Genomic DNA, 24,834 nt, shown 5'->3' with positions numbered 1-24,834 from the left:
CAGACTGGCACATGGCACCCTACACCTGCAGACTGTCACATGGCACGCCACACCTGCAGACTGGCACATGACACACTACACCTGCAGACTGGCACATGGCACCCTACACCTGCAGACTGGCACATGGTACGCTACACCTGCAGACTGGCACATGGCACGCTACACCTGCAGACTGGCACATGACACACTACACCTGCAGACTGGCACATGGCACCCTACACCTGCAGACTGGCACATGGCACCCTACACCTGCAGACTGGCACATGGCACCCTACACCTGCAGACTGGCACATGGTACGCTACACCTGCAGACTGGCACATGGCACCCTGCACCTGCAGACTGGCACATGGCACCCTGCACCTGCAGACTGGCACATCACACGCTACACCTGCAGACTGGCACATGGCACACTACACCTGCAGACTGGCACATGGTATGCTACACCTGCAGACTGGCACATGGCACACTACACCTGCAGACTGGCACATGGTATGCTACACCTGCAGACTGGCACATGGCACACTACACCTGCAGACTGGCACATGGTATGCTACACCTGCAGACTGGCACATGGCACACTACACCTGCAGACTGGCACATCACAAACTACACCTGCAGACTGGCACATCACACACTACACCTGAAGACTGGCACATCACAACTACACCTGCAGACTGGCACATCACACACTACACCTGCAGACTGGCACATCACACACTACACCTGCAGACTGGCACATGGCACCCTACACCTGCAGACTGGCACATGGCACGCTACACCTGCAGACTGGCACATGGCACACTACACCTGTAGACTGGCACATCACACACTACACCTGCAGACTGGCACATCACAAACTACACCTGCAGACTGGCACATGGCACCCTACACCTGCAGACTGGCACATGGCACGCTACACCTGCAGACTGGCACATGGCACACTACACCTGCAGACTGGCACATGGCACCCTACACCTGCAGACTGGCACATGGCACACTACACCTGCAGACTGGCACATGGCACCCTACACCTGCAGACTGGCACATGGCACACTACACCTGCAGACTGGCACATGGCACCCTACACCTGCAGACTGGCACATCACACACTACACCTGCAGACTGGCACATGGTACACTACACCTGCAGACTGGCACATCACACACTACACCTGCAGACTGGCACATGGCACACTACACCTGCAGACTGGCACATGGTACACTACACCTGCAGACTGGCACATGGTACACTACACCTGCAGACTGGCACATGGCACGCTACACCTGCAGACTGGCACATGACACACTACACCTGCAGACTGGCACATGACACGCTACACAGCTGTATGTGGCATCAGTTAAATGTAACTAAAGAAACGACAATATCTCACTAATAACAGGAAATAAAGCAGCGTATCCGACGTTACACCTGCAGGCGCACTCACCTGAGCCATATAATCTGGCGGTGTTTTCGTTCAGTGTCCCCCTTCTGGTTAGATCGGGTGAGATGTGCTGCAGGACAAAGCTGGGGTTATAAACCACGTCATAATTTGCTCCTTTTTGATACGTTGTTGTGAGTTCTGATTTTCTGTCGGTGAATGTGGCCCTCGCCGACCCTGAGCGACACAAGATATATCAATGTCACCGACAGCAGGGCAGACACAGGACATACCGTAGACTCATCAGTAAAATATGGAGCATTATCATGCTATAGGGGCCGGTGTATCAAAGCTTAGAGATAAAGTAACAACCAATCAGCTCCTAATGGTCATTTTTAAAAACTATCCTGTAACATGGCAATCAGGAGCTGATTGGCTGGTACTTTATATCTCTCCAAACTTTGATACACCTCCCTCTACTGTATATCGCTGGCTGCTCCCGGATTGTGTTCTGTGGAATATTTCCCATTTAGTACATTTGTAGCCATATCTGATTTCCTGAGACAATACCTTGTGGACTTTTGTACTGGCCAGAGACAGATATCAGGTAAGTAGCGCAATATACAGTAACTGGGAGTACTCACATAAGTAACATGTGTCACACAGAGAGCGGGGGGGGGGGGGGGGGGATATGGGCGAGTGTGTGTGTGTGGGGGGGGGGGACACGCTTGTTGCCTCAATATTTACACCATGAGGGAGGCAGACCCTTCAATTTCACAGCTCATATCCCCTTATCTTATTGTGTTGTCATCAAATCTTTCATCACACTCATCACTCCTGGAAGAATCGTAGTTATGGGAAATATATCCCCCCCACCGCCAACAGGAAGCTGCAGCACGCGGACAGGAGGCCGAGGCTTCCTGCGCAGCAGATCCGGTTCCTGGCCCTGACATAAGTATGTAATGTATACTGTATGTTTACACAGTATGTATGTATGTACTGTATGTGTGTGTGCGTGTGTAAATATATAAATATATATACATATACATATATAAATATTATACACACACACACACATACATGTTACACAGTATGTATGTATGTATGTATGTATGTATGTACTGTATGTGTGTGTGCGTGCGTAAATATATAAATATATATATACACGCACACACACACATACATGTTACACAGTGCCGTTTTTAGAGCGGGGCCAGTCATGCAATCGCATGGGGCACCGGTCCGAGGCAATTGTGAATACACTGTGGCAGTATTCTATGGGGCCTGGCCGGCCGCATAGAGTACTGTGAAAACGCCCCTCCCAAAATGGCCCCTGCCTGAGAGATGACAGTTTTAAAGGATGCTAGAGGAGACCACGGCCATTTTGGGAGGGACATCTCATAAACGGCACACGGAGGGGATGCGGCAGAGGCTGCGGCGGAGGTAGCAGGCCTGGCCAGAAGCAAAGAATGACCCCTTGACAACCAGCAGGTACAGTGCCAATTTTAAGTGTGACATGGTGCTAGGGGGCATCACTGTGTGGGACATAACGTGCAATGGGCATTACTGTGTGAGACTTAATATGGTGCAATGGGCATTACTGTGTGAGATTTAATATGGTGCAATGGGCATTACTGTGTGAGACTTAATATGGTGCAATGGGCATTACTGTGTGAGACTTAATATGATGCAATGGGCATTACTGTGTGAGACTTAATATGGTGCAATGGGCATTACTGTGTGAGACTTAATATGGTGCAATGGGCATTACTGTGTGAGACTTAATATGGTGCAATGGGCATTACTGTGTGAGACTTAATATGATGCAATGGGCATTACTGTGTGGGACATAATATGGTGCAATGGGCATTACTGTGTGGGACATAATATGGTGCAATGGGCATTACTGTGTGAGACTTAATATGATGCAATGGGCATTACTGTGTGGGACATAATATGGTGCAATGGGCATTACTGTGTGAGACTTAATATGGTGCAATGGGCATTACTGTGTGAGACTTAATATGGTGCAATGGGCATTACTGTGTGAGACTTAATATGGTGCAATGGGCATTACTGTGTGAGACTTAATATGGTGCAATGGGCATTACTGTGTGAGACTTAATATGGTGCAATGGGCATTACTGTGTGAGACTTAATATGGTGCAATGGGCATCACTGTGTGAGACTTAATATGGTGCAATGCAGGGACGTGCGGTGAGCTAAATAGCTCAGGAGGCACTGGCTAGAACCAGAACCAGATTTACATGCAATATATGAGCCAAAGCGTACATCTGGGCATTATACACAGGTGCAGCAGTATAAACTAGAGATGAGCGCCTGAAATTTTTCGGGTTTTGTGTTTTGGTTTTGGGTTCGGTTCCGCGGCCGTGTTTTGGGTTCGACCGAATTTTTTTTGTCGGATTCGGGTGTGTTTTGGATTCGGGTGTTTTTTTAAAAAAACACTAAAAAACAGCTTAAATCATAGAATTTGGGGGTCATTTTGATCCCATATTATTATTAACCTCAAAAACCATAATTTCCACTCATTTTCAGTCTATTCTGAATACCTCACACCTCACAATATTATTTTTAGTCCTAAAATTTGCACCAAGGTCGCTGGATGACTAAGCTAAGCGACGCTAGTGGCCGACACAAACACCTGGCCCATCTAGGAGTGGCACTGCAGTGTCACGCAGGATGTCCCTTCCAAAAAACCCTCCCCAATCAGCACATGACGCAAAGAAAAAAAGAGGCGCAATGAGGTAGCTGACTGTGTGAGTAAGATAAGCGACCCTAGTGGCCGACACAAACACCGGGCCCATTTAGGAGTGGCACTGCAGTGTCACGCAGGATGTCCCTTCCAAAAAACCCTCCCCAATCAGCACATGACGCAAAGAAAAAAAGAGGCGCAATGAGGTAGCTGACTGTGTGAGTAAGATTAGCGACCCTAGTGGCCGACACAAACACCGGGCCCATTTAGGAGTGGCACTGCAGTGTCACGCAGGATGTCCCTTCCAAAAAACCCTCCCCAATCAGCACATGACGCAAAGAAAAAAAGAGGCGCAATGAGGTAGCTGACTGTGTGAGTAAGATTAGCGACCCTAGTGGCCGACACAAACACCGGGCCCATTTAGGAGTGGCACTGCAGTGTCACGCAGGATGTCCCTTCCAAAAAACCCTCCCCAATCAGCACATGACGCAAAGAAAAAAAGAGGCGCAATGAGGTAGCTGAATGTGTGAGTAAGATTAGCGACCCTAGTGGCCGACACAAACACCGGGCCCATTTAGGAGTGGCACTGCAGTGTCACGCAGGATGTCCCTTCCAAAAAACCCTCCCCAATCAGCACATGACGCAAAGAAAAAAAGAGGCGCAATGAGGTAGCTGACTGTGTGAGTAAGATTAGCGACCCTAGTGGCCGACACAAACACCGGGCCCATTTAGGAGTGGCACTGCAGTGTCACGCAGGATGTCCCTTCCAAAAAACCCTCCCCAATCAGCACATGACGCAAAGAAAAAAAGAGGCGCAATGAGGTAGCTGACTGTGTGAGTAAGATTAGCGACCCTAGTGGCCGACACAAACACCGGGCCCATTTAGGAGTGGCACTGCAGTGTCACGCAGGATGTCCCTTCCAAAAAACCCTCCCCAATCAGCACATGACGCAAAGAAAAAAAGAGGCGCAATGAGGTAGCTGACTGTGTGAGTAAGATTAGCGACCCTAGTGGCCGACACAAACACCGGGCCCATTTAGGAGTGGCACTGCAGTGTCACGCAGGATGTCCCTTCCAAAAAACCCTCCCCAAACAGCACATGACGCAAAGAAAAATAAAAGAAAAAAGAGGTGCAAGATGGAATTGTCCTTGGGCCCTCCCACCCACCCTTATGTTGTATAAACAAAACAGGACATGCACACTTTAACCAACCCATCATTTCAGTGACAGGGTCTGCCACACGACTGTGACTGATATGACGGGTTGGTTTGGACCCCCCCCCAAAAAAGAAGCAATTAATCTCTCCTTGCACAAACTGGCTCTACAGAGGCAAGATGTCCACCTCATCATCACCCTCCGATATATCACCGTGTACATCCCCCTCCTCACAGATTATCAATTCGTCCCCACTGGAATCCACCATCTCAGCTCCCTGTGTACTTTGTGGAGGCAATTGCTGCTGGTCAATGTCTCCGCGGAGGAATTGATTATAATTCATTTTAATGAACATCATCTTCTCCACATTTTCTGGATGTAACCTCGTACGCCGATTGCTGACAAGGTGAGCGGCGGCACTAAACACTCTTTCGGAGTACACACTTGTGGGAGGGCAACTTAGGTAGAATAAAGCCAGTTTGTGCAATGGCCTCCAAATTGCCTCTTTTTCCTGCCAGTATAAGTATGGACTGTGTGACGTGCCTACTTGGATGCGGTCACTCATATAATCCTCCACCATTCTTTCAATGGTGAGAGAATCATATGCAGTGACAGTAGACGACATGTCCGTAATCGTTGTCAGGTCCTTCAGTCCGGACCAGATGTCAGCATCAGCAGTCGCTCCAGACTGCCCTGCATCACCGCCAGCGGGTGGGCTCGGAATTCTGAGCCTTTTCCTCGCACCCCCAGTTGCGGGAGAATGTGAAGGAGGAGATGTTGACAGGTTGCGTTCCGCTTGACTTGACAATTTTCTCACCAGCAGGTCTTTCAACCCCAGCAGACTTGTGTCTGCCGGAAAGAGAGATCCAAGGTAGGCTTTAAATCTAGGATCGAGCACGGTGGCCAAAATGTAGTGTTCTGATTTCAACAGATTGACCACCCGTGAATCCTTGTTAAGCGAATTAAGGGCTCCATCCACAAGTCCCACATGCCTAGCGGAATCGCTCCGTGTTAGCTCCTCCTTCAATGTCTCCAGCTTCTTCTGCAAAAGCCTGATGAGGGGAATGACCTGACTCAGGCTGGCAGTGTCTGAACTGACTTCACGTGTGGCAAGTTCAAAGGGCATCAGAACCTTGCACAACGTTGAAATCATTCTCCACTGCGCTTGAGACAGGTGCATTCCACCTCCTATATCGTGCTCAATTGTATAGGCTTGAATGGCCTTTTGCTGCTCCTCCAACCTCTGAAGCATATAGAGGGTTGAATTCCACCTCGTTACCACTTCTTGCTTCAGATGATGGCAGGGCAGGTTCAGTAGTTTTTGGTGGTGCTCCAGTCTTCTGTACGTGGTGCCTGTACGCCGAAAGTGTCCCGCAATTTTTCTGGCCACCGACAGCATCTCTTGCACGCCCCTGTCGCTTTTTAAATAATTCTGCACCACCAAATTCAAGGTATGTGCAAAACATGGGACGTGCTGGAATTTGCCCATATTTAATGCACACACAATATTGCTGGCGTTGTCCGATGCCACAAATCCACAGGAGAGTCCAATTGGGGTAAGCCATTCCGCGATGATCTTCCTCAGTTGCCGTAAGAGGTTTTCAGCTGTGTGCGTATTCTGGAAACCGGTGATACAAAGCGTAGCCTGCCTAGGAAAGAGTTGGCGTTTGCGAGATGCTGCTACTGGTGCCGCCGCTGCTGTTCTTGCGGCGGGAGTCCATACATCTACCCAGTGGGCTGTCACAGTCATATAGTCCTGACCCTGCCCTGCTCCACTTGTCCACATGTCCGTGGTTAAGTGGACATTGGGTACAACTGCATTTTTTAGGACACTGGTGAGTCTTTTTCTGACGTCCGTGTACATTCTCGGTATCGCCTGCCTAGAGAAGTGGAACCTAGATGGTATTTGGTAACGGGGGCACACTGCTTCAATAAATTGTCTAGTTCCCTGTGAACTAACGGCGGATACCGGACGCACGTCTAACACCAACATAGTTGTCAAGGCCTCAGTTATCCGCTTTGCAGCAGGATGACTGCTGTGATATTTCATCTTCCTCGCAAAGGACTGTTGAACAGTCAATTGCTTACTGGAAGTAGTACAAGTGGGCTTACGACTTCCCCTCTGGGATGACCATCGACTCCCAGCAGCAACAACAGCAGCGCCAGCAGCAGTAGGCGTTACACGCAAGGATGCATCGGAGGAATCCCAGGCAGGAGAGGACTCGTCAGAATTGCCAGTGACATTGCCTGCAGGACTATTGGCATTCCTGGGGAAGGAGGAAATTGACACTGAGGGAGTTGGTGGGGTGGTTTGCGTGAGCTTGGTTACAAGAGGAAGGGATTTACTGGTCAGTGGACTGCTTCCGCTGTCACCCAAAGTTTTTGAACTTGTCACTGACTTATTATGAATGCGCTGCAGGTGACGTATAAGGGAGGATGTTCCGAGGTGGTTAACGTCCTTACCCCTACTTATTACAGCTTGACAAAGGGAACACACGGCTTGACACCTGTTGTCCGCATTTCTGTTGAAATAGTTCCACACCGAAGAGCTGATTTTTTTGGTATTTTCACCAGGCATGTCAACGGCCATATTCCTCCCACGGACAACAGGTGTCTCCCCGGGTGCCTGACTTAAACAAACCACCTCACCATCAGAATCCTCCTGGTCAATTTCCTCCCCAGCGCCAGCAACACCCATATCCTCCTCATCCTGGTGTACTTCAACACTGACATCTTCAATCTGACTATCAGGAACTGGACTGCGGGTGCTCCTTCCAGCACTTGCAGGGGGCGTGCAAATGGTGGAAGGCGCATGCTCTTCACGTCCAGTGTTGGGAAGGTCAGGCATCGCAACCGACACAATTGGACTCTCCTTGTGGATTTGGGATTTCGAAGAACGCACAGTTCTTTGCGGTGCTACCGCTTTTGCCAGCTTGAGTCTTTTCATTTTTCTAGCGAGAGGCTGAGTGCCTCCATCCTCATGTGAAGCTGAACCACTAGCCATGAACATAGGCCAGGGCCTCAGCCGTTCCTTGCCACTCCGTGTGGTAAATGGCATATTGGCAAGTTTACGCTTCTCCTCCGACAATTTTATTTTAGGTTTTGGAGTCCTTTTTTTACTGATATTTGGTGTTTTGGATTTGACATGCTCTGTACTATGACATTGGGCATCGGCCTTGGCAGACGACGTTGCTGGCATTTCATCGTCTCGGCCATGACTAGTGGCAGCAGCTTCAGCACGAGGTGGAAGTGGATCTTGATCTTTCCCTAATTTTGGAACCTCAACATTTTTGTTCTCCATATTTTAATAGGCACAACTAAAAGGCACCTCAGGTAAACAATGGAGATGGATGGATACTAGTATACAATTATGGACGGACTGCCGAGTGCCGACACAGAGGTAGCTACAGCCGTGAACTACCGTACTGTGTCTGCTGCTAATATAGACTGGTTGATAAAGAGATGTCGTAGTATGTATGTATGAAGAAGAAAGAAAAAAAAACCACGGTTAGGTGGTATACAATTATGGACGGACTGCCGAGTGCCGACACAGAGGTAGCCACAGCCGTGAACTACCGTACTGTACTGTGTCTGCTGCTAATATAGACTGGTTGATAAAGAGATGTCGTAGTATGTATGTATGAAGAAGAAAGAAAAAAAAACCACGGGTAGGTGGTATACAATTATGGACGGACTGCCGAGTGCCGACACAGAGGTAGCCACAGCCGTGAACTACCGTACTGTACTGTGTCTGCTGCTAATATAGACTGGTTGATAAAGAGATGTAGTAGTATGTATGTATAAAGAAGAAAGAAAAAAAAACCACGGTTAGGTGGTATACAATTATGGACGGACTGCCGAGTGCCGACACAGAGGTAGCCACAGCCGTGAACTACCGTACTGTACTGTGTCTGCTGCTAATATAGACTGGTTGATAAAGAGATGTCGTAGTATGTATGTATGAAGAAGAAAGAAAAAAAAAACCACGGTTAGGTGGTATACAATTATGGACGGACTGCCGAGTGCCGACACAGAGGTAGCCACAGCCGTGAACTACCGTACTGTACTGTGTCTGCTGCTAATATAGACTGGTTGATAAAGAGATGTCGTAGTATGTATGTATAAAGAAGAAAGAAAAAAAAACCACGGTTAGGTGGTATACAATTATGGACGGACTGCCGAGTGCCGACACAGAGGTAGCCACAGCCGTGAACTACCGTACTGTACTGTGTCTGCTGCTAATATAGACTGGTTGATAAAGAGATGTAGTAGTATGTATGTATAAAGAAGAAAGAAAAAAAAACCACGGGTAGGTGGTATACAATTATGGATGGACTGCCAAGTGCCGACACAGAGGTAGCTACAGCCGTGAACTACCGTACTGTGTCTGCTGCGACTGGATGATAAATAATGTTATAAAAAATATATATATATCACTACTGCAGCCGGACAGGTATATATATTATATAATGACGGACCTGCTGGACACTGTCTGTCAGCAGAATGAGTTTTTTATAGAATAAAAAAAAAAACACCACACAAGTGAAGTCACACGACGAGTGTTTAACTTTTTCAGGCAATCACAATATAGTATACTACTAACTATACTGGTGGTCAGTGTGGTCAGGTCACTGGTCAGTCACACTGGCAGTGGCACTCCTGCAGCAAAAGTGTGCACTGTTTAATTTTAATATAATATGTACTCCTGGCTCCTGCTATAACCTATAACTGGCACTGCAGTGCTCCCCAGTCTCCCCCACAATTATAAGCTGTGTGAGCTGAGCACAGTCAGATATATAATATATACATAGATGATGCAGCACACTGGGCTGAGCAGTGCACACAGATATGGTATGTGACTGTCTTGTACTCCTGGCTCCTGCTATAACCTATAACTGGCACTGCAGTGCTCCCCAGTCTCCCCCACAATTATAAGCTGTGTGAGCTGAGCACAGTCAGATATATAATATATACATAGATGATGCAGCACACTGGGCTGAGCAGTGCACACAGATATGGTATGTGACTGTCTTGTACTCCTGGCTCCTGCTATAACCTATAACTGGCACTGCAGTGCTCCCCAGTCTCCCCCACAATTATAAGCTGTGTGAGCTGAGCACAGTCAGATATATAATATATACATAGATGATGCAGGCATGCAGCACACTGGGCTGAGCAGTGCACACAGATATGGTATGTGACTGAGTCACTGTGTGTACCGTTTTTTTCAGGCAGAGAACGGATATATTAAATAAAACAACTGCACTGCTGGTGGTCACTGTGGTCAGTCACTAAACTCTGCACTCTCTTCTACAGTATCAGCCTCAGGTCAATCTCTCTCTCTCTCTCCTAATCTAAATGGAGAGGACGCCAGCCACGTCCTCTCCCTATCAATCTCAGTGCACGTGTGAAAATGGCGGCGACGCGCGGCTCCTTATATAGAATCCGAGTCTTGCGAGAATCCGACAGCGTCATGATGACGTTCGGGCGCGCTCGGGTTAACCGAGCAAGGCGGGAAGATCCGAGTCGCTCGGACCCGTGAAAAAAAACATGAAGTTCGTGCGGGTTCGGATTCAGAGAAACCGAACCCGCTCATCTCTAGTATAAACTCCTGGAAACCTGGTGAGATTTGATCAGAGATGTGCGGAAAAGTTAGCCAGGTGAGGCACTGCCTCACCTGCCATAGACTTGTTACTCCAGAGTTTTGGCTATAAAAATGATTAGAATAATACAAAGAAGATATTTCTTACATAGTCTTTGTATTTTTCATATACTTTATACAGTCAACACTCTGACACAAACGTTAGTATGACAGGAAAGGCTCTGCCTCACCCCACCGCACGTCGCTGGTGCAATGGGCATTACTGTGTGAGACTTAATATGGTGCAATGGGCATTACTGTGTGGGGTATAATTTGGTGCTAGAGGCATTACTGTTTGGGGCATAATATGGTGTAAGGTTGTATTTTCTTTAAAGATCACACCCATTTCAGCAATGCCACACCCATTTTCTGCTAGACCATGCCCTTTTTTCTGGGGAGCACACATTTTTTGTGTTCGCACTGGGAGCCAAATTGGCTAGAAACAGCCCTGATGTTACACATTTACATACTTATACCTACATACATATACAAACACATATACATACATACATGCTACACATTTACATACTTATACCTACATATATATACAAACACATATACATACATACATACATACATACATACATGCTACACATTTACATACTTATACCTGCATACATATATACATACATACATACATACATACATACATACATACATACATGCTACACATTTACATACTTATATATACACACACACACACGCTGCACATTTACATACTTATACCTACATACATATACAAACATATATACATACATACATACATGCTACACATTTACATACTTATACCTACATACATACATGCTACACATTTACATACTTATACATACACACACACACACACACACACACACACACACACACACACGCTACACATTTACATACTTATACCTACATGCATATACACATACATACATACATACATACATACTACACATTTACATACTTATACATATACACACACACACACACACACACACACACACACACACACACACAACACATTTACATACTTATACACACACACATACACACATGCTGCACATTTACATACTTATACCTACATACATATACACACACATATAAATACATATATTATATATGTATTTATGTGTGTATATGTATGTAGGTATAAGTATGTAAATGTGTGGCATGTATGTATATATGATATATACATACATGCCACACATTTACATACTTATACCTACATACATATACACACACATATAAATACATACATACATGCCACACATTTACATACTTATACCTCCATACATATACACACACACACACACACACATATACATACATGCTACACATTTACATACTTGTACATACATACACACACACACACACACACATACATGCTATACATTTACATACTTATACATACTTATACACACATACATGCTACACATTTACATACTTATACCTACATACATATACACACACACTACACATTTACATACTTATACCTACATACATATACACATGCTACACATGTACATACTTATACCTACACACACACACACACACACACACACACACACACACACACACACACACACACACAGACATGCTACACATTCCCATACTTACAGATAGATAGATAGATAGATATATACATACATACATACATACATACATACATACACAGACACACATACACACATGCTACAGATTCACATACTTACACATACATACATACATATATGCGCATACGCACATACACACATGCTACACATTTACATACTTACACATACATACATACATACGCGCGCACACACACACATATACACACATGCTACACATTCACATACTTACAGATAGATACATACATACATACACAGACACACATACACACATGCTACACATTCACATACTTACACATACATAAATACATACATACATATATGCGCATACGCACATACACACATGCTACACATTCACATATTTACACATACATACATACATATGCGCACACACACATACACACATGCTACACATTCACATACTTACACATACATACATACATACATACATACATACATATATATGCGCACACACACATACACACATGCTACACATTCACATACTTACACATACATACATACATACATACATACATACATATATATGCGCACACACACATATACACACATGCTACACATTTACATACCTATACCTACAGTACGCACATATACTTTGCTAATACCTTTCAGCTCGTCCTGGTGAGTGGGACTGGTCACAGTTCTCGGCTGAATGTAGGACGGTTTGAATGTTGGAACGATGAAAGGGACATCTCTCCCGTCCGGGGGCAGTTTGGAGAGCAGGTAATCCTCCGTACACCCCACCTGCCGTCTAATAGAAACAGCAGACATGGGGGGAAGCTCCACGATGTGGGACCCTTTCCTGGCTGCATCAAGACTTCCCTGGTCAGTCAGTGCTGAAAGTAATCAGATAATTTAGATGAAACAAAAGCAATGCATGGTTACTATAGTCGTTAGTTAACCCTTCCAGCACCGGACCAGTATCACATGGACAGCTGAATATCACTAAGCTGCACCCATGATATTTACCTAAGAACCACGGTGATGGTCAGTGTCTCCATAGAATCCTCACGCTTTATAGTTCACCCATCAGCTAGGACTCAATGGGTATCTTTGAACCGTTTCCTTCTCTATAATGAATTAGGACCCTATTAGTGCAGCTGTGAGATTGCTGCATCACCGGACTCAGTGCAGCAGTGAGATTGCTGCGTTACCGGACTCTATTAGTGCAGATTGCTGCGTCACTGGACTCTATTAGTGCAGCTGTGAGATTGCTGCGTAACCGGACTCTATTAGTGCGGCTGTGAGATGGCTGCGTCACTGGACTCTATTAGTGTGGCTGTGAGATGGCTGCGTCACCGGATTATATTAGTGCAGCTGTGAGATTGCTGTGTCGCCGGACTCTATTGGTGCGGCTGTGAGATTGCTGCATCACCAGACTCTATTAGTGCGGCTGTGAGATGACTGCGTCACTGGACCCTATTAGTGTGGCTGTGAGATTGCTGCTTCACCGGATTCTATTAGTGCAGCTGTGAGATTGCTGCATCACCGGACTCTATTGGTGCGGCTGTGAGATTGCTGCATCACCAGACTCTATTAGTGCGGCTGTGAAATGACTGCATCACCGGACTCTATTAGTGCAGCTGTGAGATTGCTGCATCACCGGACTCTATTAGTCTGGCTATGAGATGACTGCATCACTGGACAATATTAGTGCGGCTGTGAGATTGCAGCATCACCGGACTCTATGAGTGCAGCTGTGAGATTGCTGTGTCATCGGACCCTATTAGTGCGGCTGTGAGATGACTGCATCACCGGACTCTATTAGTGTGGCTGTGACATGACTGCATCACTGGACTCTATTAGTGCAGCTGTGAGACTGCTGCATCACTGGACTCTATTAGTGCAGCTGTGAGATTGCTGTGTCACCGGACTTTATTAGTGTGGCTGTGAGATTGCTGCATCACCGGACTCTATTAGTGCGGCTGTGAGTTGGCTGCATCACCGGACTCTATTAGTGCAGATGTGACATGACTGCGTCACCGGACTCTATTAGTGTAGTTGTGACATGACTGCATCACTGGACTCTATTAGTGCAGCTGTGAGACTGCCGTGTCACCGGACTTAATTAGTGCGGCTGTGAGATTGCTGCATCACCGGACTCTATTAGTGCAGATGTGAGATGGCTGTGTCACTGGACTCTATTAGTGCGGCTGTGAAATGTCTGTGTCACCGGACTCTGTTAGTGCAGCTGTGAGATTGCTGCATCACCAGACTCTATTAGTGCAGCTGTGAGATTGCTGCATCACCAGACTCTATTAGTGCATATGTGAGATTGCTGCATCACCGGACTCTATTAGTCCGGCTATGAGATGACTGCACCACCGGACTCTATTAGTGCGTCTGTGAGATGTCTGCTTCACTGGACTCTATTAGTAAGGCTGTGAGATTGCGGAGTCACCGGACTCTACTGGTGTGGCTGTGGGATTGCTGCATCACAGGACTCTACTAGTGTGGCTGTGAGATGGCTGCTTAATCGGACTCTGTTAGTGTGGCTGTGAGATGATTGCATCACTGGTCTCTATTAGTGTGGCAGTGACATGACTGCGTCACCGGACTCTCTTAGTGCAGCTGTGAGTTGATTGCATCACTGGACTCTATTAGTGCGGCAGTGGGACTGGTGCATCACCGGACTCTATTAGTGCAGCTGTGAGATTGCTGCGTCACCGGACTCTCTTAGTGCAGCTGTGAGATTGCTGCGTAACTGGACTCTATTAGTGCGGCTGTGACATGACTGCGTCACCGGACTATCTTAGTGCAGCTGTGAGTTTATTGCATCACTGGACTCTATTAGTGCGGCTGTGGGACTGGTGCATCACTGGATTCTATTAGTGCAGCTGTGAGATTGCTGCATCACCGGACTCTCTTAGTGCAGCTGTGAGATTGCTGCGTAACTGGACTCTCTTAGTGCGGCTGTGACATGACTGCGTCACCGGACTCTCTTAGTGCAGCTGTGAGTTGATTGCATCACTGGACTCTATTAGTGCGGCTGTGGGACTGGTGCATCACTGGACTCTCTTAGTGCAGCTGTGAGATTGCTGCGTCACCGGACTCTCTTAGTGCAGCTATGAGTTGATTGCATCACTGGACTCTATTAGTGCGGCTGTGGGACTGGTGCATCACTGGACTCTCTTAGTGCAGCTGTGAGATTGCTGCATCACCGGACTCTCTTAGTGCAGCTATGAGTTGATTGCATCACTGGACTCTATTAGTGCGGCTGTGGGACTGGTGCATCACTGGGCTCTCTTAGTGCTGCTGTGAGATTGCTGCGTAACTGGACTCTATTAGTGCGAATGGGAGATGACTGCGTCACTGGACTCTCTTAGTGCAGCTGTGAGATTGCTGCGTCACCGGACTATTACTGCAGCTGTGAGATTGCTGCGTAACTGGACTCTCTTAGTGCAGCTGTGAGATTGCTGCGTCACTGGACTCTATTAGTGCAGCTGTGAGATTGCTGCGTCACTGGACTCTATTAGTGCGAATGGGAGATGACTAGATGATAGTGACTGCGTTTACTGACACGTCTGGAAATGTATGATAAATTTAGGGCAGACAAAATGATCTGAAGATAAATGTTTTTATAGCGAGCTTGATTATATGTTTGCATTACAGTACAGGTTGAGTATCCCATATCCAAATATTCCGAAATATGGAATATTCCGAAATACGGACTTTTTTTGAGTGAGAGTGAGATAGTGAAACCTTTGTTTTCTGATGGCTCAATGTACACACACTTTGTTTAATGCACAAAGTTATTAAAAATATTGGCTAGAATGACCTTCAGGCTGTGTGTATAAGGTGTATATGTAACATAAATGCATTCTGTGCTTAGACTTAGGTCCCATCGCCATGATATCTCATTATGGTATGCAATTATTCCAAAATACAGAAAAATCCCATATCCAAAATACTTCTGGTCCCAAGCATTTTGGATAAGGGAGACTCGACCTGTATTAGTAATATTATCCCATAAGATGTGGGTGGTGGGGTAATGCAGGTGAGCTGGATACATAGGAGTGATACGCAAAGGGTTAAGTCCTAGCTCTGTGGCCCTCATGCCCCAGGTCAGCAGAGGGGCCAACATAGAAAGGACGTGATACTACATGTGTTCTGTATGACCTCCCTTAGTAAATAGCTGTGCAAACCTGGAGCCTCCCAGCAGGGCTGCCTGTATTCCATATCACACCTCACCTCTGTCACAGGGCATCAGCTGACATCACAGCCCAGCAGCCACGGAGGTAGAGCAGCGCCAGTTCCAGGCTCAGTCATGTCCAACCAATTGCCAGTAAATATAATTGCAGATATATATATATATATATATATATATATATAAACATGGAAAAGAGGAGGCACTCGGACAGGCTTCTTGTAAAAGTAGATAGGTCAGTTTAATTGTACCAACATGTTTCGGGGACTAGCCCCGTCCTCAGGCCCTTAACAACCCAAGCTGAACCAGGAGACATACATTTATACATAACACTGACAGACAATCATGACAATATATACTGTATAAGAGGAAGCGGCACTCACAGGACCAATAACATATCAACATTTCAGTGGGGTCGGGCAGAGCCGGCCTTAGGCATAGGCAAACTAGGCAAATGCCTAGGGCATTTGGTATGCTTAGGGGCACCAGCAGCTTCTGCTGATTAAAATGATACGTGGCATGCCTATATTCTGTGTGTGACTGCGGCTGTATCTGCATACGAAATGCTACATTGCAGTGTATTCCTGGAAATCACTGTAATGTAGCATTTTGTATGCAGATACAGCCGCACACAGAATACAGGCATGCTACATATCATTTTAATCAGCAGAAGCTTCTTGTGCATCCTAGCCACCTAGTAATGCAAATAATATGATGTACTTTCATAAACAAAAGGCTCCCGATGTTAGCAGAGCTACCAGCTGACTCATGCCAGGCGTCTCCTGCCGAACTAGCGGCGGTGCTAGGGGGCACCAGCCAAACTCTTGCCTAGGGCATCAAATTGGTTAGGGCCGGCTCTGGGGTCGGGACCTATTTCGAGTCGCTAACTTGATTGGCACCCCACTGAAATGTTGATATCTTATTGGTCCTGTGAGTGCCGCTTCTCTGCTCTCCTGCATATACTTATCACTGAGGGCACCGGGGCAAACTACTATTATGTTCAATTGGAGTGCCGGTCATGTGTGAGTATATATATATATATATATATATATATATATATATATATATATATATGTATCAGTATATACCAGGGCCGAACTGGGACTAAAAATAGGCCCTGGCATTTTTGAAGCACACAGGCCCACCTCTGTGACTCCTCCCCTTACTATTCCTGACTCCTCCCACTTATTAGTCGATGCTCTTACAAATATAATTAATATTCTAACAACATACAAGCGTACATCATTCTCTATTAAAATACACACAACCAGTGGTTGAAGTGGAAATTTTTAAGTGGGGGTATGGAAATGTGAAGTTTGTAAATAAGCGCGCTCCGAAGGCGCGCGCGCTCCGGAAAAGGGGGCATGGCCAGTCAAAAGGGGGCGTGGCCTTCAGTGTAGTTTACCACACCATACACCCCTTATACGCATTATGCACCACAATAGTAGGACCCCTTATACTATCTAGTACTGGTGCCTCTTTCACATTATATCACACAGTATGAGCCAAAATTTACATTATATGCCCCCAATAGTGCAGTGCCAGATCCACAATTGCCCCCACAGTGCCAGGTATACAAATGCCCCCACAGTGCCAGGTATACAAATGCCCCCACAGTGACAGATCCATAAATGCCCCCACAGTGCCAGGTATACAAATGCCCCCACCGCGCCAGGTAAACAATTGCCCCCACAGTGCCAGGTATACAATTGCCCCCACAGTGCCAGGTATACAGATGCCCCCACAGTGCCAGGTATACAAATGCCCCCACAGTGCCAGGTATACAAATGCCCCCACAGTGCCAGGTAAACAATTGCCCCCACAGTGCCAGGTATACATATGCCCCCACAGTGCCAGGTAAACAATTGCCCCCACAGTGCCAGGTATACAAATGCCTCCACAGCAGCCAGTGCTGCACTGCTACTGCTGCTCCTCCGGGCTGTGAGGGACGGGGGTGAGTCAGGAGAGCAGAGCGCCCGCCAGCGCGGCTGTGTCTGGCGCTGCGGCGTATAGCGGACTTCGTTCAAACCAGCCGCCGGTTCGTGAGCCAATCAGAGCTCGTGGACCGGCGGCTTCTGATTGGCTGCCGGTCCGCGAGCTCTGATTGGCTCACGAACCGGCGGCTGGTTTGAAGTCCGCTATACGCCACCGCGCCAGACACAGCCGCACTGGCGGGCGCTCTCCTCTCCTGACAGCTGAGACATGCTGCCGCCGGACTGAGCAGCAGCGTGTCTCAGTGACCGCTGGACCGGCCCACGTGGCCATCGGCCCTTCTGGCATTTGCCAGAAGTGCCAGATGGCCAGTCCGGCCCTGGTATATACGGTATACTGTATACAGCAAGGATGCACACTCAGCCTATGTAGAATAATTGTACTTGAAAAAAGATACTTTATAAACCACAATTCCAGTTGTCTGGAAAACCATCAGTTCACAAAAGTGCAAGTATTAGCGCTATATATACTTATCAGCAGCTATTCACGTTCATGTTTGGTAGAACTGCGACATGCGACATGTGGAATTGCGGTTTATATAGTATCTTTTTTCAAATACTATAATGGTGTGCTGCTGTTCTGGTGTTTACCGGATTTCTCATGCTATTTATATATGTAAACTATGTATGTACGTATGTATGTATGTATGTACTGTATCTATGTATGTATGTACTGTATCTATGTATGTATGTACTGTATGTATGTATGTATGTACTGTATGTATGTATGCACGTATGTATGTATGTATGTATGTACTGTATCTATGTATGTATGTACTGTATGTATGTATGTATGTACTGTATGTATGTATGTATGTATGTATGCACGTATGTATGTATGTATGTATGTATGTATGTATGTATGTATAGGTACAGATGTGTCCTCATACATCTCCGCTGCAGTCACGCCAAACAGCCCCTCTTGGCTCGCCAGGTCATATGAGAATTTTCTAGCGTCGGATGTCTCTTTTGCTTTTTACCGAAAACGCATTTAAGTCACAACATAATGCGACACGACACATGAGGCTGATTAGTGTGATATACGTGACACTTGTATATCTGTGTGTGACTGAGGGGCCGATTTATCACCATCCGCATCTGATGATGAGGATGTCATGTGATAATAGGGTGTAGTATGATATGCCGGCGGTCGGGCTCCCGGCGACCAGCATACCGGCGCCGGGAGCCCGACTGCTGGCATACCGACAGTGTGGCGAGCCAATGAGCCCCTTGCGGGCTCGCTGCACTCGCCACGCTGCGGGCGCGGTGGCGCGCTGCGCGCGCCACGCTGTTTTATTCTTCCTCCAGGGGGGTCGTGGACTTCCACAAGGGAGAATAAGTGCCGGTATGCCGGCTGTCGGGATTCCGACGCCGGTATACTGTGCGCCGGGATCCCGACAGCCGGCATACTGAAGACCACCCGTGATAATATTGGCCATTCACGCACTGCGATAATTGAGTACATCGCAGGGATGTATCAATTATCACATGCAGGGACAGAGAGAGCTGGGCAAAAGGCTGCCTATCGCAGTGCTGCCCTGTGATTACTGCGGCCTGAGCTGGTGACATTATCACAGGGCACACTGCAGTGTTTTTTCACATTTATTCCTTAGTAAATTCGGCCACATCACATTTCCCATTGTAAGTACTGGGAATACGATCTGGGTTACAAAAAAAAATAAAAAATAAAATTAAAGGGTTTGGAGCAGTTTTTCACAAAAACTGCTCCAAAAGCCATTTAATACATTGAGTGATACTAAAATCATGTGGTTATCTGTATGTGATACTGGTGCAAAATAGTGCAAAGTGTTTATAATGTGATATACAACAAATATTTCCCCAATGTATTAGCAGTGAGTGACATAATGGCGGTCACAGGAGAGTAACATAGGACAGGTGGCTTACTGTACGCTGTGTAGGAGCGCAGGGGACGCACTCATATTCCGGCACACGGAACTCACAGAACCACTGAGCTCTGGCAGGTTTCTGTGCACTGCAGCCAGGTACATGTAATGCAGGTAAGTGTGAGGGCACCTGTGCACCATGTAATGCAGGTAAGTGTGAGGGCACCTGTGCACCATGTAATGCAGGTAAGTGTGAGGGCACCTGTGCACCATGTAATGCAGGTAAGTGTGAGGGCACCTGTGCACCATGTAATGCAGGTAAGTGTGAGGGCACCTGTGCACCATGTAATGCAGGTAAGTGTGAGGGCACCTGTGCACCATGTAATGCAGGTAAGTGTGAGGGCACCTGTGCACCATGTAATGCAGGTAAGTGTGAGGGCACCTGTGCACCATGTAATGCAGGTAAGTGTGAGGGCACCTGTGCACCATGGTGCAATTACTTGTGTGTAACCCTGAGCAAAAACTTTTATATTCTAATTCTGTTCAGCAGTATGCACTGCACCAACAGTAACAGGAACCTTCCTCTCTATAACACATTTACTGACTATTCACAATGATCTTTCCTTACTGACAGATATCCCCACGTACCGTTCCTTACTGACAGATATCCCCACATACCTTTCCTTACTGATAGATATCCCCACGTACCTTTCCTTACTGACTGATATCCCCACATACCTTTCCTTACTGACAGATATCCCCACCTACCTTTCCTTACTGACAGATATCCCCACATACCAATCCTTACTGATAGATATCCCCACATACCTTTCCTTACTGACAGATATCCCCACATACCAATCCTTACTGATAGATATCCCCACGTACCTTTCCTTACTGACTGATATCCCCGCATACCTTTCCTTACTGATAAATATCCCCACGTACCTTTCCTTACTGACAGATATCCCCACATACCATTCCTTACTGACAGATATCCCCACGTAACTTTCCTTACTGACAGATATCCCCACATACCATTCCTTACTGACAGATATCCCCACGTACCTTTCCTTACTGACTGATATCCCCACATACCTTTCCTTACTGATAGATATCCCCATGTACCTTTCCTTACTGACAGATATCCCCACACACCATTCCTTACTGACAGATATCCCCACATACCTTTCCTTACTGACTGATATCCCCACATACCAATCCTTACTGATAGATATCCCCACGTACCTTTCCTTACTGACAGATATCCCCACGTACCTTTCCTTACTGACAGATATCCCCACATACCATTCCTTACTGACAGATATCCCCACGTACCAATCCTTACTGACTGATATCCCCACATACCTTTCCTTACTGACTGATATCCCCACATACCTTTCCTTACTGATTGATATCCCCACCTACCTTTCCTTACTGACAGATGTCCCCACATACCAATCCTTACTGATTGATATCCCCACATACCTTTCCTTACTGACTGATATCCCCACATACCTTTCCTTACTGATTGATATCCCCACCTACCTTTCCTTACTGATTGATATCCCCACATACCTTTCCTTACTGACAGATATCCCCACATACCTTTCCTTACTGATTGATATCCCCACATACCTTTCCTTGCTGACAGATACCCCCCACCTACCTTTCCTTACTGATTGATATCCCAACATACCTTTCCTTACTGACTGACATCCCCACATACCTTTCCTTACTGACAGATATCCCCACATACCTTTCCTTGCTGACTGACATCCCCACATACCTTTCCTTGCTGACTGATATCCCCACATACCTTTCCTTACTGACAGATACCCCCCACCTACCTTTCCTTGCTGACTGACATCCCCACATACCTTTCCTTACTGACTGACTGACATCCCCACATACCTTTCCTTACTGACTGACATCCCCACATACCTTTCCTTACTGACAGATACCCCCACCTAACTTTCCTTGCTGACTGATATCCCCACCTACCTTTCCTTACTGACATAAACCCCCACCTACCTTTCCGGTGGTCGCTCTGAAAACACCCTTTACAGCAGCTCTTTATGAACTCCGCAGCCATCCTACGTGCGCCGGGCTCGCTGTCATAGACGATCGGAGACCAGGTGCACCACAAATGCTTCTATAACCAGAGGGAGAAAGTGAAACACAGAGGAAATGTTACATGTTGTGCAGGGACTGCGGGGGGCGGGGCTATGCAAATGAGCGGCAGAGCTGTGTCATTCTGGCCAAACATGAGATAAGGAGAATGTGATTGTAGTAGATGTAATCTCATATTCCCAGAACGTACACCCGGGATCCCAGCGGTATTTCATCACACCGCCCACATGCAGCAATGCACCAGGCCACACTGTATACTATATCCATGGGGTCTGGGATACCTGCTGCATAGATGGGATGTAGTCACTATACCGACACACCGGCATGCCGACTAACAAGGAACTATTCCCACAAAACCCAGAGAGTGGGAATGGAACCAGTGGCGAGCGCAGCGAACCCGCAAGGGGCTTCATTGCACCCGCCCCCTCCTGCCAGCAATGTAAACCTCGGGATCCCAGCGTCGGTATGGTGACCGGTGAGATCCCAATACCCATACCCAACCCGCATAGATGTAGTATACTGTGTATGGCTGTATATATATATATATATATATATATATAAAACACCAAAATTGTTCTGACCTGCGATCAGTTATGTAAAGCTCCTCCTCTAAGTGGATTCTCTATTAGTGGAACCCAACCTTTATAAAGATATCCAAAGAAAGTAAAGGAAATGGTTTTCCACCAGTACACCCTGGAAAACACTTCCCAACTGAGCAAGTAGACTCTAAGAACAGTTGGGAAGTGTTTTCCAAGCTGTATTGGTGGAAAACCATATATGCTCTGATATTGTGGATACTCCTTATGAGGACTCCAGTTCTAACACTGCTGTGAATTTTGAATGCACTGTTTTGGCCAGCATCACCCTTATTGGTGAAAAGCCTGATTTAATGCTATGAATCCCCTGTATGAAAGACTCTGCCTCAAACTCTGAAAACACTGGGTGTTTAAGCTATGATTGATCTATACCCCTGAAGAAGTCCTGTGTAGGACGAAACGCGTAGTGGCAGGTGCCATATCTAATCACCACATTGGAAGCCTGGTGTCTTTGAGCTCCTAATTGGAGGGGTATAGATGGGACAAACTCCATCTCTTCTATAGTGGCGGGTTTGATAGACACCATTGTATAAGTGGAAGCCACACCTTTATTAATTAGCATTTTTAGACATTTCTTATAAAAATGAAACCTGATTTCAACTAATTGGCCTTTTTTGGGTGATTTTCGTGAGTGGGTATATTTCTGATTCTTTGGATTAATAGATGAACACACATCGCAGAGGTTGGCAATCAAGCAAAAGACGGAGCACACAAGTTTTAAAAGCTTGTATAATAGTATTTACTGTTAAATGTATTGTGGGAACACATATTCAATTGTTTAATTAATTACAACCTTTCGATATATAGTCTGGTGTCGCAGTGAGAATTTTCTTAGTATGTATATATATATATATATATATATATATACACACACAGTACTGTGAAAAAGTTTTAGGCAGGTGTGGAAAAAATCTGCAAAGTAAGAATGCTTTCAAACAAAGAAACATAAATGTAAATAATTGTTTCATTTTCCTGAATATCCCTGCAACTTAACTGTGGCCCCTTCCCCTCTCTTTCATTAGTGAATACTGAGCTAAAATAATTATTAATTTAAGATCATCTGCTATTACATTGTCCCCCTCACAAGACTCCCAGTCTCTGTCTTTAGTTTTATTATTCCGCCTTTTGTTTTTCTCCTTTTGCTTATATACCTAAAAAAAGTTTTGCCTCCTATACCCACTGACTGGGCAATTTTCTCCTCAGCTTGTGCCTTTGAAAATCTGATAACCTTCTAGAAGTGTTAATAGTTTCTTTTTCTCAATTAACAAAATGCAAAGTAAAGGAACAGAAGAGAAATCTCAATCCAATCAATATTTGGTGTTTTCAAAACAACATCAATTCTTCTAGATAAAAAAGAAAATATACACTTAGCGCGCCTCGTTGATAAAAAGGCTGCAGGATTCAAACGTGAATATCACCAATCCACAAATAGAACCATAGAAGATAGAAGGATTCCTGCGCACTTTTCTTTTCTAGGATACTTTAGAACATAAATATATATAAAAGTCCAAAATTTTAATTAATAAAGTTCAGTCAATTGGTAGTTAAACAGTTCCAGTAGGCAAAAACCTGTTAGATGTATCCAACCAGGCGGGTGATGATAGCAATCACTTATTTCACAATGT

General features: G+C 46.0%; 1 protein-coding gene across 2 annotated transcripts in view; it reads right to left on the bottom strand.

Moving 5' to 3' along the window:
* The window catches only part of TC2N (tandem C2 domains, nuclear), a 110,233-nt gene that overhangs the window by 53,704 nt on the left and 31,695 nt on the right, over nucleotides 1-24,834 (bottom strand). For both annotated transcript variants that reach the window (XM_063948580.1, XM_063948581.1), the window contains exons 2-4: nucleotides 22,515-22,635; nucleotides 13,104-13,334; nucleotides 1,446-1,616 (exon numbers count right to left, since the gene is read on the bottom strand). In XM_063948580.1, coding sequence (XP_063804650.1) covers nucleotides 1,446-1,616; nucleotides 13,104-13,334; nucleotides 22,515-22,575 — 463 coding nt within the window. In that variant the 5' untranslated portion in view covers nucleotides 22,576-22,635. The remainder of the gene's footprint in view (nucleotides 1-1,445; nucleotides 1,617-13,103; nucleotides 13,335-22,514; nucleotides 22,636-24,834) is intronic.

This window comes from Pseudophryne corroboree, chromosome 12 (genome assembly GCF_028390025.1).
Source record: "Pseudophryne corroboree isolate aPseCor3 chromosome 12, aPseCor3.hap2, whole genome shotgun sequence".
Lineage (NCBI taxonomy): Eukaryota > Metazoa > Chordata > Amphibia > Anura > Myobatrachidae > Pseudophryne > Pseudophryne corroboree.
This window is presented reverse-complemented; position numbering and strand designations above follow the sequence as displayed.